Source organism: Poromitra crassiceps, assembly GCF_964638095.1.
Source record: "Poromitra crassiceps genome assembly, chromosome: 4".
Classification (NCBI taxonomy): domain Eukaryota; kingdom Metazoa; phylum Chordata; class Actinopteri; order Beryciformes; family Melamphaidae; genus Poromitra; species Poromitra crassiceps.
The window spans coordinates 57,177,468-57,195,191 of NC_139626.1; the positions used below are offsets into that span (position 1 = coordinate 57,177,468).

General features: G+C 45.4%; 1 protein-coding gene across 1 annotated transcript in view; it reads right to left on the bottom strand.

Moving 5' to 3' along the window:
* Window positions 1-17,724, bottom strand: part of LOC310775859 (sialoadhesin-like) — a gene marked incomplete at its 3' end in the record, with an annotated part of 108,198 nt that overhangs the window by 74,858 nt on the left and 15,616 nt on the right. Inside the window, exons 2-3 of the mRNA XM_083635986.1 lie at window positions 8,153-8,235; window positions 1,893-2,255 (exon numbers count right to left, since the gene is read on the bottom strand). Of these exons, the coding sequence (XP_083492112.1) occupies window positions 1,893-2,255; window positions 8,153-8,207 (418 nt within the window). The 5' untranslated portion in view covers window positions 8,208-8,235. The remainder of the gene's footprint in view (window positions 1-1,892; window positions 2,256-8,152; window positions 8,236-17,724) is intronic.

Genomic DNA, 17,724 nt, shown 5'->3' on the forward strand with positions numbered 1-17,724 from the left:
GCAGGAGTACACACCCTCCCGCTCCCTGCGCTCATCCTCAGCTGGTCTCCTGACCATCCCCACCTCCCGCCTCAGTACCATCGGTGCCAGGGCCTTCAGCTGCACCGCCCCCAGGCTCTGGAACTCCCTACCCCTTCACATCCACCACCAGTCTGACATCATAACAACATTCAAATCCCACCTCAAAACCCACCTGTTCAAACTGGCCTATTCACTGTCATCACTAACCCCCTCCCATACTGGTCTTTAATTTTAATGTTCTTGTTTGTCGATGGTTTTATGCAGAATGTTTTTTTATATACATTGTATGGTTTTATATGCAGAACTGTTTTACATGCACTGTAAGCCTTGGGTGTCTTGAAAGGCACCTCCAAATAAAATGTATGATTATTATTATTATTTATAATGCATCTTTCTTGATTAGCTACATCACAGCGCCATCTCCTGACAAAACATTAAGATTGCACCTTTTTGTGGCTACATCGCAGCATCTCCTGAAAAATATTTATAGTGCATCTGACTTTCACTTTAGCTACATCACATCTGAAAAAACAACCATTCAGGTGTAATAAGTAAATGAAGTTTAAAGTCGAGCTCAACCCAAAAATGACTTTTCTTTTCTTTTAGTTCAAATACCTGGGTATGCAGTGCACCTATTTAATAATGTATGCCAAAAGAAAATCACAAAAAACTAATTTCTTTAGTTTTTCACACTTTTTCACCCAATCAACCAATTTCAACCAATCATATCACGACATGCAGCTGTCAATCAAATCTTCATTTCAGGATAATTTTCTCTTCCAAATGAAGTAGAAAATGGCACCTAGTGCCTGTCATCTGGCAGAATTCCTATCCCATAAACTAACTATTAACTTGGCCAATTGTATGAAACATGAACAAAAAACAAAAACTATAATCTCTAAGAATGCAAAGAAATGTAATTGGCTCCTTAAAACACGCATTCCAGGAATATCGTATTTACAGAAATAGCGTGAATGGCGCGCGCATGAAAGCGTGGTTGTCAGGGGTCGCCCCTCGGAGATTCCAGGCGGGCGGGCAGCACCTATGCATCGGATTGTCCGCTCGCTCCGCACGAAGCAGCTGGCTGCCTGGTACTCTGCGGATCCCACTCGCGTAGCATGACAACAGGCTGAATCCCACTCGATTTGGGGGTGGAACACGCCAGGATTGGCCAATGCCAAAGCCAGTCCTCAGAATTGTCAAATCAAATCATCGACACGTATATGGTCCGCCTCTCAATTCGTTTTCAGTGTCCGACGCTCGCGCTAGTGCATTCCGTTCCGGTTCACGTCGACTTTAATTGTAAAAAAACAAAAAAAAAAAAAAAAAAAAACTCAACTCATCCGCCGGTTGAATAGCCCTGCCGTACGCTATTGAAAAATGCTGCACTGAACGTATGCTATTGTGTCTTTTGGAGTGCGTGCTGCATCTATATCTATATAAAAGGGAGCAATCTCTGTTTACATTTTTGTCCCGGAAGTTATGTCACTCAACTGGAAGTGATGTCATCAGTGATGTCAGTGATTACTTTTGGAACGTAAATGCGTTTTTTTAAATGCGATTTTTATAAAACGCTTCAAAAGGCATAAAAGTTATTCACGTTTGTGAAGAGTATCATGCTGAACCCAAATTCGCGTTCCCACAAACTTTTGTTAACCACAGACCTTACTTTATGCATTTAAGTGAAATCCCCATTCTAAAACCCCATAGACTTTTCCACTGAAGAACCAAATGGCGGTTCTGGATAAAGCCTACAAAAATACATCTTTCCTGCGGTACTCTATTGCCCCCTCACATTTTGTAACTGCCCCCTCACGTCATTGTGGAGCTGTTTGTAACTGAAGTAATACATGGTCTGATCAAAGAGTTACCTGTAACAGTCAGAGTGACTCCAGGTGAAGCAGTGTAGATCCCAGCTGGATGGTTTGTTGTGAAGTTGAACTTGTACACAGCTGAGTCGCTCTCTCTCAGGTCTGTGATTCTCAGGGTGCAGTTCTTCGGATCACCACCATACTCCACACGACCTGTGTACTCTGAGTCTGTTGTCACATCCACAGGTTCACCACCCTCCTCTTTAAACCACAATGTCTTCTTCACTGTGACAGGATCAGTACGGTCATCTAGGTAGGCTGGATATGTGTAGGAGCAGAGTATGTTCACTGTTGATCCTTTGAAGGCACAGATCTCAGTAGAAGTGTAATTCACTCCCCAGTCACCCTGAGCCGCCTGGACCACTGTAACACAGAGCACATCACAAACCACATCACATTCACAAACACTTTACAGGACAGACTTTTATCTGCAGTGGAACTGCTGCAGTAGAGCTGGACCATGACATGCAAAAATAATAATGATTATATATGTGTGTGTATATTAGGGCTGTCAAAAATTAATGCGATAATAACGCGTTAACGCAAATTCCTTTTAACGCCACTATTTTTTTAACGCGCGATTAACGCATGCACTTTCTTTGATGTTTGAGCCTTGGTCCGACCCGTAGTTTGGGAAATCAGGAAGCAGTAACGTTGATAGCAAGCAGAAACAAAGCTCCGTGAGCAGAAAAGGATGAAGAAAATGGGTATATTGGCAAGTTCAGCTTCAAATTGAGAAAGATGTCCTGCATTTTGGGTGAGAGAGAGAGAGGGAGCGCGTCAGCTCTCCCCGTCTGTCTCGTCTCTCACCGTGGCAGAGAGAATGAGAGACAGACGGAGAACGGGGGGGGGGGGGGGGGGACAGAGAGGGAGAGAGAGAGGCAGAGAAAGCGAGCGAGACAGACAGACAGGCAGTGAGAAAGAGAGAGGGAGGGCGATCAGACCAGATAGAGAGACCGACGGAGAACGGGAGAGAGAGACCGAGAGAGAAAGCGAGAAAGAGAGAGGGGGAGAGAGCATGGACGCATCTTCTCCTGTCTGTGGCTCAAGAGATGTAGAGGATAGCACCAATTAACTTCACAGTGCAGCCTGAGAGATGTGTATTCCCAGTAACTAGTAGCAATAATAACAATATTACCAATGGCCAAATACTTACCCATACTAATGATAATAGCTACCCATATTAATACAACAGTGCATCTTTGCACAAAGCTCTCAGGTTTAAGGTAGCCTACCTCGGTTTAAGGTAGATTTAGAACAGATTAAAAAATATTGATTAATTTGCGATTAATCGTGATTAACTATGGACAATCATGCGATTAATCGCGATTAAATATTTTAATCGATTGACAGCCCTAGTGTATACACACGCGCCCACGCGTGCATGCACACACACACACACACACACACACACACACACACATATATATATATATATATACAGTATATATATTATGGCTGTCAGCGTTAACGCGTTAATCGCGCGTTAACTCAAATTCCTTTTAACGCCATGCACAATTTTTTTTTAACGCGGGATTAACGCATGCACTTGATAGCAAGCAGAAACAAAGCTCCGTGAGCAGAAAAGGAGGAAGAAAATGGGTATATTGCCAACTTCAGCTTCAAATTGAGAAAGATGTCCTGCATTTTGGGCGAGAGAGAGAGAGAGAGGGAGCGCGTCAGCTCTCCCCGTCTGTCTCGTCTTTCCCCGTGGCAGAGAGTGAGAGAAAGACGGAGAACGGGGGGGGGGGGGGGGGGGGGGACAGAGAGGGAGAGAGAGAGGCAGAGAAAGCGAGCGAGCGAGACAGACAGGCAGTAAAGAGAGAGGGAGAGAGACCGAGAGAGAAAGAGAGAGGGGGGAGAGAGCATGCACGCAGCTTCTCCTGTCTGTGGCTCGAGAGATGTAGAGGATAGCACCAATTAACTTCACAGTGCAGCCTGAGAGATGTGTATCAGTATTCCCAGTAACTAGTAGCAATAATAACAATATTACCAATGGCCAAATACTTACCCATACTAATGATAGCTACTACCCATATTAATACAACAGTGCATCTTTGCACAAAGCTCTCAGGTTTAAGGTAGTCTACCTCGGTTTAAGGTAGATTTAGAACAGATTAAAAAAATGTGATTAATTTGCGATTAATCGTGATTAACTATGGACAATCATGCGATTAATATGTATACATAAATCATATACATAAATCCATTGTGACATTATCTCAGTGATGTCACAAAAAAGAAGTGGGAGTCTGCCTTCAAACCCCCATCTTCAGCCATGGACAGCTGAATCTTGCCAGCTCCAGGACATGTGATTCAGCATCCCTGAAGTATGCCATGAAGGAGCACCCAGGGCGAGGCCATGCAGCGGCCGACCTGCGTATGCGAGCTGCAGGGCCAGCTGGGCGAGCTGCAGGGCGGGCAAGCCTAGGAATCGAGCGCGTAGCGCGCAAGATCCCTAGTCATATAAAAGTAGCAATGTTTATCTGTTTTCTGTTTCAATTTTGTCCCACTGATGATGTCATCGGTGATGTCATAAGAGGGCACACACACACGAGGAGGCATTGTGACATCAGTGATAATGTCATCAGTGATGTCATAAGTCATAAGACTGATGATGTCATCAGTCATGTCATAAGGATTCACACACACACACACAGAAGCTGGGTTTCCATCCAAATGTATCGCAACTTTTAATGGAATTTTCAGAAAGTCGGCAAAAGAAAATGCTAAATAATGCGCGTTTCCATCCACTGCTATTTTGCGAATTATAGCTGTCAATCACCTCGTGTTTGAGGCTGTCTGAGCTGCTGATCAGCTGCTAGACCCGATATACAGCTCTGTTAAACACATTTAACGTTATTCACTTAAAGTTTCTTGATGATCTAGACAAAGGTACCATAACGCCATTTCTGGATTCAGGTGCGACTCGGCATTGTCGGCAAGTATAACGTTATAATCCACGGAGCAGATAGAGTCGCCTTAAATTTAGTATCCCAGTCTTCTTCTGTTTACCACGGCGGGTATTGTGCTGCGTATTTACCATGATTTACCATGTGTACTGCCCTGCAAAGCTAAAAGGGGGTAACTCGCCAGAGTGTAGAACTGAGAAAAATGACTTTAAAGTTTTGTTGTTGTCCAGCCAAATGTATTGTAGGAAGAAAACTGGAAATGTGTTAATTATTTGTTTATTTAATGTAGTTATTTATCTACATAATTTTTTTTAGCTCAAACTTGACCTTTGACCCTTATTTGGAAGTTACCTTACTCTGGCTTTGCATTGTCTGCAAAATAATAAGGGGTGATACCAAGCAAAAAGACAGTAACTTCAATTTTATCCTTCACTTGGTTGCTTATCACTATATAAAACCACTATATATGATAATAATGATAACATAGACATGAAGTCTCATTTTCATGGCACAATTACGCTTAATATAATATACGTATAAATATAATATAACTAGATTATCAGGCCGCTACACATCCTTCAAGCCTAGTTTGGTGGGACTCTTGTTGGCCCGTTGTGTGTCTGTGTGTTGGCGCCTCGGGGGTTAATGTCATATGAGCTGGCTCCTCGGGGGTTGATGTCGTATGAGCTGGCACATCTGGGGTTAATTTTATATGAGCCGCACCTCGGGGGTTAATGTTGTATGAGCTGGTACCTCAGGGGTTAATGTCATATGAGCTGGCGCCTGGCGCCTCGGGGGTTAATGTTGTATGACCTGGTAGCTCAGTGGTTAATGTCATATGAGCTGGTGCCTCGGGGGTTAATGTCATATGAGCTGGCACCTCTGGGGTTAATTTCATATGTGCGGCGCCTCTGGGGTTAATGTTGTATGAGCTGGTACCTGGAGGGTTAATGTTGTGTGAGCTGGCACCTCTGGGGTTAATTTTATATGAGCGGCACCTCGGGGGTTAATGTTGTATGAACTGGTACCTCAGGGGTTAATGTCATATGAGCTGGCACCTTGGGGGTTAATTTCATATGTGCGGCGCCTCTGGGGTTAATGTTGTATGAGCTGGCACCTCTGGGGTTAATTTCATATGTGCGGCGCCTCTGGGGTTAATGTTGTATGAGCTGGTACCTCTGGGGATAATGCCGTATGAGCTGGCACCTCTGGGGTTAATTTTATATGAGCGGCACCTCGGGGGTTAATGTTGTATGAATTGGTACCTCAGGGGTTAATGTCATATGAGCTGGCGCCTCGGTGGTTAATGTTGTATGAGCTGGCACCTCCGGGGTTAATTTCATATGAGCGGTGCCTCTGAGGTTAATGTGGTATGAGCTGGCGCCTCGGGGGTTAATGTGGTATGAGCTGGCACCTCCGGGGTTAATTTCATATGAGCGGTGCCTCTGAGGTTAATGTGGTATGAGCTGGCGCCTCTGGGGTTAATGTTGTATAAGCTGGCACCTCCGGGGTTAATTTCATATGCGCGGTGCCTCAGAAATGTGGTATGAGCTGGCGCGTCGGGGGTTAATGTTGTACGAGCTGGAGCCTCAGGGGTAAATGTGGTATGAGCTGGTGCCTCGGGGGTTAATGTCATATGAGGTGCCTCACGGGTTAATGTATAGACGCTTTTAATTTTACAACATAAACATTCAAAATTGCCCCTAGCTTACTTCCTGTTGCAATGTTTGCTAATGCAATAGGTGACTGGAAATAAGATAGGGTTCAAACTGTTCCCATAGCAACCCAATTCCGTGAAAACCGTCTATAAGGGTTAGGGGGTTAATGCCGTATGAGCTGGCAACCTTGGGAGTTAATGTGGGTGGTGTGGGTGTCTGTGTGGGTGGGGGTGGTATTGGTCCAATGTCACAATCATGACATTAGGCCTGCCCAGTAATGTAACTCATACCTCAACTCAACCTGAGCATTCTGGTGAGTTACCCCCTTTTTGCATTGCAGGGCAGAGCATTCAGAGTGCAGTCAAACCAAACCAAACAACCATAACTGATGTTACCTCAGTCTTGCTTGGCTTTTCTAGGGCTTTTGGAAGTTACTGTAAATATGACCCCCTATTTTCTCCAAAAAACAACACAATTGACTCAAAATATTTTTCCACATGATAAAGCAGATCTTCAATGTTCCAAAAATGACAAAAACTCATTTTTGACAAAAATTGAGTTACCCCCTTTTAGCTTTGCAGGGCAGTGTAGCCCTATTGTGTGTAGGCTACACGGCATGTCATGTTTTGCAGTGATCAAGGCAAACTGCGTGGTTTTTAAATGGAGACAACAGAATATTGCTTCATCTGTTTCCACTGCACGTTTCGCATTTTCCTTTTATCGATACACCCGACTTTTCCGCCTCCCTCAAGCGTGAAAACGTTTTTGCGATATTTGGAGGTTTTTGCGAATTAGGCAGCGTTTCCACTCCGTTTTTTTATGCGCAAATTGAAATTTCGCATAAAAGCAGGTGGATGGAAACCCGACTACACACACACACACACACACACACACACACACACACACACACACACACACCCCACACTGATGATCTCAGCAGTCATGTCATAAGACTGATGATGCCATTAGTGAGGTCATAAGGGGGCTCACACACACACACCCTTGCGCATGTAAACTTTAAGGGCAATTATAGCTGCTGCGCAGCAATGGGTCGTGGCCGGGCACTTAGAGAGATGCTCACGTAATTTTTTGCAAGTCCAAGTCAAGTCTCAAGTCTTTGAGCTATAGTCCAATCTGCTGCATGCAATCCAGTCTGCTTAGAACACTGCCATTAGTGACAGGGCTGGGGCAGAAGTAAGGCAGAAGCGGAGAGAGAGAGTTTACCATGAGCCATGTTGATATGGTGGTGTGACACCGCACTGAACGTAGGTGATACCATCTCGCCTCAGATTTTTTTTAACACTCTTTGTACAAAGACGGCTATAACTTCCGCTGTGTTGATCTGATCCGAAAAAGGAAGACATGGTTCGACGCGCAAGATACAGGCGATTAATTTGGTATGTAGCATGAACAACATTGTTGAGAATTAACCACGTAATTCACCACGTTAATGACGGATGAACAGCAAAACATCTGAAACGTAACGCCGGCGTTACGTGCAATTCAAGACCTTCAGACCTTGTTTGAGAAAATAACTTTCTGCTATGTTTGAAAGATATTGATGAACGCTAGGCAATGATCTTTTTGAACAGCTGGCATAACTACAGTAAAGCTTATTCCACTGTTCCACTTATTGAAAATGGTTGTGGATTAGAGCAGCAAAATGTGTAAAGTGTAAATGATACAATACCTGACACAGACTGAAGGAAGAGCAGACATCCACTGGCTGCTGCTGTGAAACTCATAGCTGGTCCTCTCCTCTCTCTGTCCAGGCTGCAGAGACATTCAAACACATCAGCAGGAAGATCATGCATAACATGAGAAGTCTATCAGTTAGTCACATCAAAAACACAGGTCCTATTTCCATATCTTCCAATCATGGTCATTAGAGATTGGCGATAGGTGATTAAATCGCTGTTTAGTAGAGTAGTGGGAGGAGCAACATCACAGCATACAAAATGACAACATGGAGAACAGTGACCGTGAGGTAATATTAGTCCCAAAGAAAAACACAAAATCTCCTATTTGGGAGTATTTTGGGTTTCACCCAGATGGCAACGGTGAGCCTAAAGATACCACACAGCCTAAGATAAGCAAGAAATGTGTGCCAGGGAAGGAAGTGCACGAGGGAATTTATCATCCCTCCGAGGCTGCCAAACTCCCCAAAGCCGGTAGTACTGCCAGCAGCAGCAGCAGCACTACAGATGGTGATAGTGAATCAAAGCCTCAAAGCCGGTAGCGCTGCCAGCAGCAGCAGCACCACAGATGGTGATAGTGAATCAAAGCCTCAAAGCCAGTAGCGCTGCCAGCAGCAGCAGCACCACAGATGGCGATAGTGAACCAAAGCCTCAAAGCCAGTAGCGCTGCCAGCAGCAGCAGCACTACAGATGGTGATAGTGAATCAAAGCCTCAAAGCCGGTAGCGCTGCCAGCAGCAGCAGCACCACAGATGGCGATAGTGAATCAAAGCCGGTAGCGCTGCCAGCAGCAGCAGCACTACAGATGGTGATAGTGAATCAAAGCCTCAAAGCCGGTAGCGCTGCCAGCAGCAGCAGCACCACAGATGGCGATAGTGAATCAAAGCCGGTAGCGCTGCCAGCAGCAGCAGCACTACAGATGGTGATAGTGAATCAAAGCCTCAAAGCCGGTAGCGCTGCCAGCAGCAGCAGCACCACAGATGGCGATAGTGAATCAAAGCCGGTAGCGCTGCCAGCAGCAGTAGCACCACAGATGGTGATAGTGAATCAAAGCCTCAAAGCCGGTAGCGCTGCCAGCAGCAGCAGCAGCACCACAGATGGTGATAGTGAATCAAAGCCTCAAAGCCAGTAGCGCTGCCAGCAGCAGCAGCACTACAGATGGCGATAGTGAATCAAAGCCGGTAGCGCTGCCAGCAGCAGCAGCACTACAGATGGTGATAGTGAATCAAAGCCTCAAAGCCGGTAGCGCTGCCAGCAGCAGCAGCACCACAGATGGCGATAGTGAATCAAAGCCGGTAGCGCTGCCAGCAGCAGCAGCACTACAGATGGTGATAGTGAATCAAAGCCTCAAAGCCGGTAGCGCTGCCAGCAGCAGCAGCACCACAGATGGCGATAGTGAATCAAAGCCGGTAGCGCTGCCAGCAGCAGCAGCACCACAGATGGCGATAGTGAATCAAAGCCGGTAGCGCTGCCAGCAGCAGCAGCACCACAGATGGCGATAGTGAATCAAAGCCGGTAGCGCTGCCAGCAGCAGCAGCACTACAGATGGTGATAGTGAATCAAAGCCTCAAAGCCGGTAGCGCTGCCAGCAGCAGCAGCACCACAGATGGCGATAGTGAATCAAAGCCGGTAGCGCTGCCAGCAGCAGTAGCACCACAGATGGTGATAGTGAATCAAAGCCTCAAAGCCGGTAGCGCTGCCAGCAGCAGCAGCAGCACCACAGATGGTGATAGTGAATCAAAGCCTCAAAGCCAGTAGCGCTGCCAGCAGCAGCAGCACTACAGATGGTGATAGTGAATCAAAGCCTCAAAGCCGGTAGCGCTGCCAGCAGCAGCAGCACCACAGATGGCGATAGTGAATCAAAGCCGGTAGCGCTGCCAGCAGCAGTAGCACCACAGATGGTGATACTGCCAGCAGCAGCAGCAGCACAGATGGTGATAGTGAATCAAAGCCGGTAGTACTGCCAGCAGCAACAGCACCACAGATGATAGCCAATAAAGCCACCTGGCCAGCCCAGGACAATTGCTTTGCTAAAGCCTCCAAATACAAGCAAACCAGCACGAGATAGTAGGTCCAGTGTACCGCGGCTGTTGCAAGATATCACATGAAGGAGTCGGTCCCATTTCAAACCGTCAAGAAGGAAGCTTTCAAAAGATGCTTGCTACAGTACGAGCCTCCTAGCAGACAATATGTGTCAGACACCGCCATCCCAAAACTCTACAGCTGAGAATGGAAATTGCCAGTGAAGATGTTGACTTCATTGCTGACTAAAGGATGTGGTACAGAGGATGCGGTTGTCACGCTGGCACATGTCATCACTAAACACTTGGATAAATCTAACAATAATTATGCAAGAACACTTTTCTTGGATTACTCATCAGCTTTCAATACAATACAGCCAGACATTTTGATATTAAAGATGGTACAGCTGGAACTGAATCCATATTTAATCCACTGGTAGGCCTATGCCTCTTTTCTTACCAACAGGACACAAATGGTGAAAGTGAACCGAACCCTCTCATCAGCAATAACTACTAATGTTGGTGCTCCCCAGGGCAGCGTAAGCTCAGCTTTTCTTTTCACTTTCTACACCGACGACTGTCGCACTGTGGAATGTTTATCTGAGTGTCGTACCACACCAGACCAATATATTCTAAAGTATTCTGATGATACAGTTTTGATCTCTCTGCTTGATAGCTCTAGCGACCCTGGACTGCACCAACATAGAGTAAATAAGGTGGTGGAGTGGAGCGACAACAACGCTCTCTTAATCAATGCAAAAAAGACAGCAGAGATTGTTTTTGGGTCTCCACCTGACACACACAGCACCTCTGGTACTATCCATAACGAACAGATCAAGCAGGTATGCTCCTTCACATACCTAGGAGTAACAATAGACCACCTGCTGTCATGGAAAGACCACGTAGACTCTCTGTGTAAAAAAACGAAGCAAAGACTATACTTTCTTCGCCGATTAAGATCTTTTGGTGCTAGTAAACAGATTCTTCTATTATTTTTTACCTCAGTGATTATGAGTGTTTTACAGTACTGCAGTACCACCTGGTATGGATGCCTGTCTGTTACCTTAAAATCACAACTACTTAGACAGATGAATATTTGTTCAAAAATTGTAGGTAAACCACTGCATAGTCTATTTGAGTCTACATATGTCAACAGTGTATTGAGGTTAGCCAGAAATATTGCCTCAAACACTAATCATGTGTTACATGAAGAAAATGAACTCATGCCCTCTGGCAGGAGATACCTAAATTCCAACTTTCAAGAAGGTCAGACTAAGAAAGTCCTTTATACATCAGTCGATCCTGAGGCTTAATCAAGAACATGGCCGAGGGTCAGTGGAGCAGTGACCAATGCTCTCTGTGTGCTGTATGTGTGTATGTATATTTGTATTTTTTGGTTTTGTTCTCTTTGTCATGTGTTTGTGCATGGGACTGCCGCTGTCTTGCAAGACAAATTTCAGTGTGAACTGACAATAAAGTATATCGTATCGTATCGTACCGGACATGTGGTCGAGCATTAACATGTCTCCCTCCCTATTATGTCCATAACAGCTCACTATGTCTCTAATGATGGGACATTAAAATCAAGATGCCCCGCCCTTGAGACAACTTTCGTCCCGGGGAGCCACACCGCTCCGGTGCTTGCTACAGCACTCCAAGAGGGACTGGAGTCGTGGGGAATAGGAGAGGAAAAAATAATCTGCATCACGACAGATAACTGTTCGAGACCTGAATTGGCCGTGGCTCAGCTGTTTTGGCCACAATTTGAACGTGGCAGTCACCAATGCCTTGAACAAAGAAAAGTCTAAAACCGATCAGGGTTTTGGGGTGTGTCACTCAATCAACGCAGCCTTTTCACACAGCTGGCAAAGGCGACAACAAGCATTCAGAGAAGCTCAGCCTGAGCTAAAGCTATCAAAGCAAACTCTGATGGGGGGCACGCTGGCGCAGTGGTAAGCGCTGTCGCTTATACAACTATAAGGTCCTGGGTTCGATTCCCACCTGGGACGCTGTGAGCGCTGAAGGAGTGCGTGCCCGTCCGCATGTCCTCGAGTGCCCACCGCCCAGGTGGGGTCGTCAAATGGGCCTTTCTGTGTGGCGTTTGCATGTTCTCCCCGTGCCCCCTGGGGGTTTCCTTCATATGGAACCCCACACCAGAACATGCAATATCCTGGTCACTGAAGTGGTGCCTCCTCTGGTCGTTAGGGGCGCCTGTTCGGAGGGAGGGGAACTTGTTGGGATAGCGTGATCCTCCCACGTGCTATACTGGTGAAGCTTCCCCGATCAGGTGAAAAGAAGCGGCTGGCTACTGCCCATGTCTCGGAGGAAGCATGGAGCCACTTTCGGCTCTCCCCAGATCGGCAGAGGTTGGAGCAGCAACCAGGATAAGTAAATTAAAATTAGCAGTAATGGAGGATCTTTTTTTTTTTTTTAATATATAAAAAAGAAGCAAACTCTGATAACAGTGAGTAAAAAAATATAACAATAACAATAATAACAATAATAATAATAATAATAATTATTATTATTATTAATAATAATAATAATAATAAGTATTATTATTATCATTATTACTACTATTAGTAGTAGTAGTAGTACTAGTAGTAGTATTGTTATTATTAGATCATTATTATTATTATTGCTATTATATAATAATAATAATAATAATCATCATCATAATCATAATCATAATAATACAAACATAAATAATTGTTAAATATTTCCTTTACTTATTGCCCAACCCGATTACACATAGTTGTTTCAGTGCAGCAGGCTGATTGTTTCTGACTTTTAATATAACTTGGTAATATATATAATGTAAAGAAAAATAAAGAAATGGATCAATAAAACAAATAAGTGTACACTCTTACAGGTCCGCCCACCCTGCAGCTCGCTAAGCTGGCCCTGCAGCTCGCATATGCAGCTCGGCTGCTGCGTGGCCTCGCCCACAGCTCGGCTGCTGCGTGGTCTCGCCTGCTCTATTGGCACACGCGCCAGTGTGTGTGTGTGTTGCTCACAAAATGTTATTGCCCTTTAAGTTTACATGTGCGCAGGTGTGTGTGTGTGTGTGTGTGCCCTTTAAGTTACATCCATCAGTCTTATGACATCACTGATGACATCATCAGTGATGTCACAATGCCTCTGGGACTAACATTTAAACAGAGAACAGAGAACAAACATTGCCCATATGCTCCCTTTTAGATAGATAGATAGATAGATAGATAGATAGATAGATAGATAGATAGATAGATAGATAGATAGATAGATAGATAACGCCTTGCACAGACATCTCAGTCCAACAGTTTGTTAACCCAATGTTGGGTTTTGGTCAAGTTGTCCCTTATCCCTGAGACTTGCATCATACCATCTTCCCAAACTCTTGACTGGTTTCTCTAACACTGTAGGCACCACCTCATCATTTATGACAAACTTCTTACCTACTACCCTCCCTTTAATGATTGAAATACTCCTGGACTTACTTGGCTTCACTCTTATTCTAGCCCACTGCAGATTACTATTTAACTTCAATTCAATTCAATTCATTTATTGAAGAAAGAGTTTCGCAGAGACAGGTCTGAAATGCACTCTTCTTAACAACAAAGATAAAAAATTGACAAAGTGTACATACTGTAGGCTGAAAACTAAACAAGGATAAACAATTTAACTAAGTAAGTGATTCACATATCAAGCCTCAACATGGAGATGGTGACGGTCAGACAGTTTTCACTTCTTGATCATTATAGAGTCTGACTGCAGTGTGCAGGAAGGACTGCTGGAGGCGCTGTGTCCTGGCAGGCGGCATGGAGAGGGCGGTGCTGTTTCTCATTTGCCTACCAGTACATAGCAGTCTGGTTGGAGGGAGAAGATCATGTAGTGGATGGGATGGACTCATCATCTCTTTTAGTAAAGTGATTGCAGCTTCCTCCCTACGATTCTTTAGAGATGGGAGGTGGGGGAGCGGCCGCGTGCCACGTCTCGAGATGATCTTAAGTGCCCTACGTTGTACTCGCTCTAACTCCTCCTCCTGTCCTTTGCTGCATCCAACCAGGAGGACATGTCCATACTCCAGCACTGATCTGATAAGGGCAAAGTAGATCAGTAGGAGGTCATCGACTGACATGCTTGTTCTGGCCAGCACTCTCAGCAGATAGAGACGCTTTGATGCCTTGAGCACTATGTCCTGGACTTGGTGAGAGTGAGAAAGAGAGGAATCTACCTGCCAGCCTAGGTAGCGAGCAGATGGAACCACAGGCACTGCCTCTCCAGCCAGATGTAATGGTGTTATCACCGGGGCTTTTCTCACACAGGTGATCCGCACCTCATAACTTATCCAACAATCTGCTAGTACATGGAGCGGTTGACGTCATAGTCGTCATGTCATCCATGTATGCCCTAATTGGAGGGAGCCGCAGCCCTCCCTGCAGCCTTTCTCCACCCACTACCCATTTTGAAGCCCTAATAATGATCTCCATTGCCATGGTAAAAGCTAATGGGGAAATTGTACACCCTGCCATAATGCCTATCTCCAGCTGCTGCCAAGCTGTAGTGTACTCTGCTGTGGTAAAGCAGAGTTGAATATCTAAGAAGTAGGCTTTAACTAAGCTCTTTATACTACCTGGCACTCTAAAGAAATCAAAGGCCTCCCATAACAGACTATGCGGCACTGACCCGAAAGCATTAGCCAGGTCCAAGAATACTACATGCAGGTCCCTCTTCTCACGCCTAGCTGACTGGATTTGGTGCCAGATCATGCTGGTGTGCTCTAAGCACCCGGAGAAGCCAGGAATTCCAGCCTTTTGCACCGAAGTATCTATTAGCCTATTCTTTTCTAGATAACTAGACAGCCTCTGTGCCACAACACTAAAGAAAACCTTCCCTTCAACATTAAGTAGACTGATAGGTCTAAACTGACTTATCTCTAAAGAGTCCCTTTCTTTAGGAATGAAGATTCCCCCTGCTCTACGCCACGCCTTAGGAATAACCTGCTTCTTCCAGACTACCTTCATCAGCTTCCATAGAAACTGCAACACATCTGGAGCACTCTTATACAGCCGGTAGGGGACTCCATTAGGACCCGGGGCTGAAGAGGCCCTTGCACGTCTCACTACTTCTTGAACTTCTTTCCACCTTGGTGGGCTATCATCACACTGGCTCTCTATTTCACCGATAGGTGGAATATCAGCTGGGACTGTCATCTCTCTAAACCTTTCCCTATCTTTGTGAATCTCCTCCAAATATTCCTCAAGCTTCTGCTTAGGTACCATAAGGCTACCATTCTTTTCCTTACTAAACAATGACTTCACAAATCTAAATGGATCCTTATAGAATGCTATTCTAGCTCTCTCTTTCCTATTTTTCCTAATGCTCTCTGCTCTTCTTAAAACTGCCAACCGCTCCCTCACATCTGACTGCAAGCAATCAATGCCTTCCTTCTCAACCTCTGTAGCTTTCCTCCACTGCCTCTTAAGCTGTCTTCTCTCCTGGATCAGTCTATCTATCTCTTGTTGGCGCCTAGATTTAACTACCTCACCCTCTAGTTTCTTCCTTTTCTCAAAGACGCCAAACCTTTCCTTACCATAATAAATACAATCTCCCATTTTCTCCAACTTACTCTCAGCAGTTCCTTTAAGCTTCTCTAACATCCTAACCAAATCACTATTGATATCTTCCCACTTCCTACTTTCCGCTGCACCTGGCCACTTAACTCTAGGCTTCTGACCGCTAATCTTCTCCCTTTTTGGCTGGCTGGCCTCTCTGCTTTCCTCGGTGCTAGGACCTGCCTCAACATCAGGGGTGCTGATGTCCTGCGAGCTGTGGGTTACTTCCTGTCGCTGGACTTCACCCGACTGACTTGATAAACTTCTTAAGAAATAATTATCAATGCGGGGTCCCTGTGTTCCCTCTACCAAGCACCTCTTCCTGCCTTGATGGATTCTAAGGCCCCTCAAAGTTGTTACCTTCTGCCAGCCACACAAGCAAACCTGACGCTTCTTTCCATCTACATCTGAACTAGTGGCTTCCACTGACATGTTTTCCCTACTCATAGTCAAGTCCGTTCCAGAGTCAATAACCGTGTCAACCATAGGTGAGTCATCTTCCGCCCCCGCTCTCGCAGACTCTAGGGGTGTTTTTTCATAATTCTGTTTCGTAGCAAGTTTGGGTGTAACCAATGGCCTATTGGCCTTGGCTACTGCCACAATGAGCAGCTAACCCATTGCAGCCCCGATGGGGTCTAATCCCTCCTGTCAGCTGTCTTTCCATGCTGTCACTAGGTCTTTCCCTAGTTGTCAGCTGCACTATTCACAACAGTCACTAGCCTAAGCTAGCTTTAGTATTAATTAATACACAGGACAAGATGTTACTATCCCTTGTGCCAAAATCAGAGGAAAAACACATTTAGAAGCCCAATCCAGAATAAAACAAGCTAACAGGCTAACAAACTAATAAACAAGACACAAATCACCAGTTACCTACCCTAGCCAACAGCAGTATGAAGCATGTCATTGGGGTTTTCAAGTGGGCACCTTCCTTCACCGACGTTTCGTTAAGTTAGGCCCACGACACCTCAAGAAGGCTTAACGGTGTAATCCAGCGTCCTGGAAACACCCCCCTCCATGCTACCACCGCACAACTGCATATTACCTCACTATCTAAGCCTAGCTATCCAGGTCGGTTCAGTATGACATTCCTGACTACACCACCACTGTCAATGATTCAGCCCTGTTGATGCGGACCGTCAATCATGACCAACAACAAACAATCTCTAACTACACCACCACTGTCAATGATTCAGCCCTGTTGATGCGGACCGTTAATCATGACCAACAACAAACAATCAATCTGACCTTAGCGAGCTCCCCAGCTAGCATGTTTCCTCCTTATCCACAGCCATTCACTTGCTAGTTCTGCTGCCTGAGACATGTTGCTAACCGCAAGTTTCAGGCTCTGTCCCCGAATGCCCAACTCAGTTAAGGCAATAACGGACTTTGCCACAAAACCACGGCAGCCCACCTCTACAGGCCGCACTCGAGCCCTCCAACCTCGCTGCTCTGCCTCTGCTGCCATTTCAGCATACCTAGCTTTCTTGCGCTCATAAGCCTCCTCAACTCGATCTTCCCACGGGACTGTGAGTTCGATAAAATAAACTCTCTTCTCTACCTCAGACCACAGTAACAAGTCCGGACGTAGCCGGGTGCTAACTATATATGCTGGGATGACTAGCTGTTCATTCAAGTCAACCCTCATTTCCCAGGCTCCATCTACACTTAGCTGCCCTAACTTGTGCCTGACCTTAACACATTCACTGCCAGCCTTTTTTTTTTACTGTAGGTAGCTTTTGCCAGAGGGTTTTTTTGAGGATTCTGGCTCATTTTACAAGAGCCAAGGATAATTTTCTGCTTGGACTTTGTGCACAGAAAGTTCACAAAAGTACTAATAGAATGTGTGCTTTCTCTGTCTAAAAGAGTTAGTTTGTAGAGTTAGTAGTTATGTAGATATTAGCCGTTGAGTACAGCATGGTTTCAGCGTCTGAGACAAAAAGCTGAG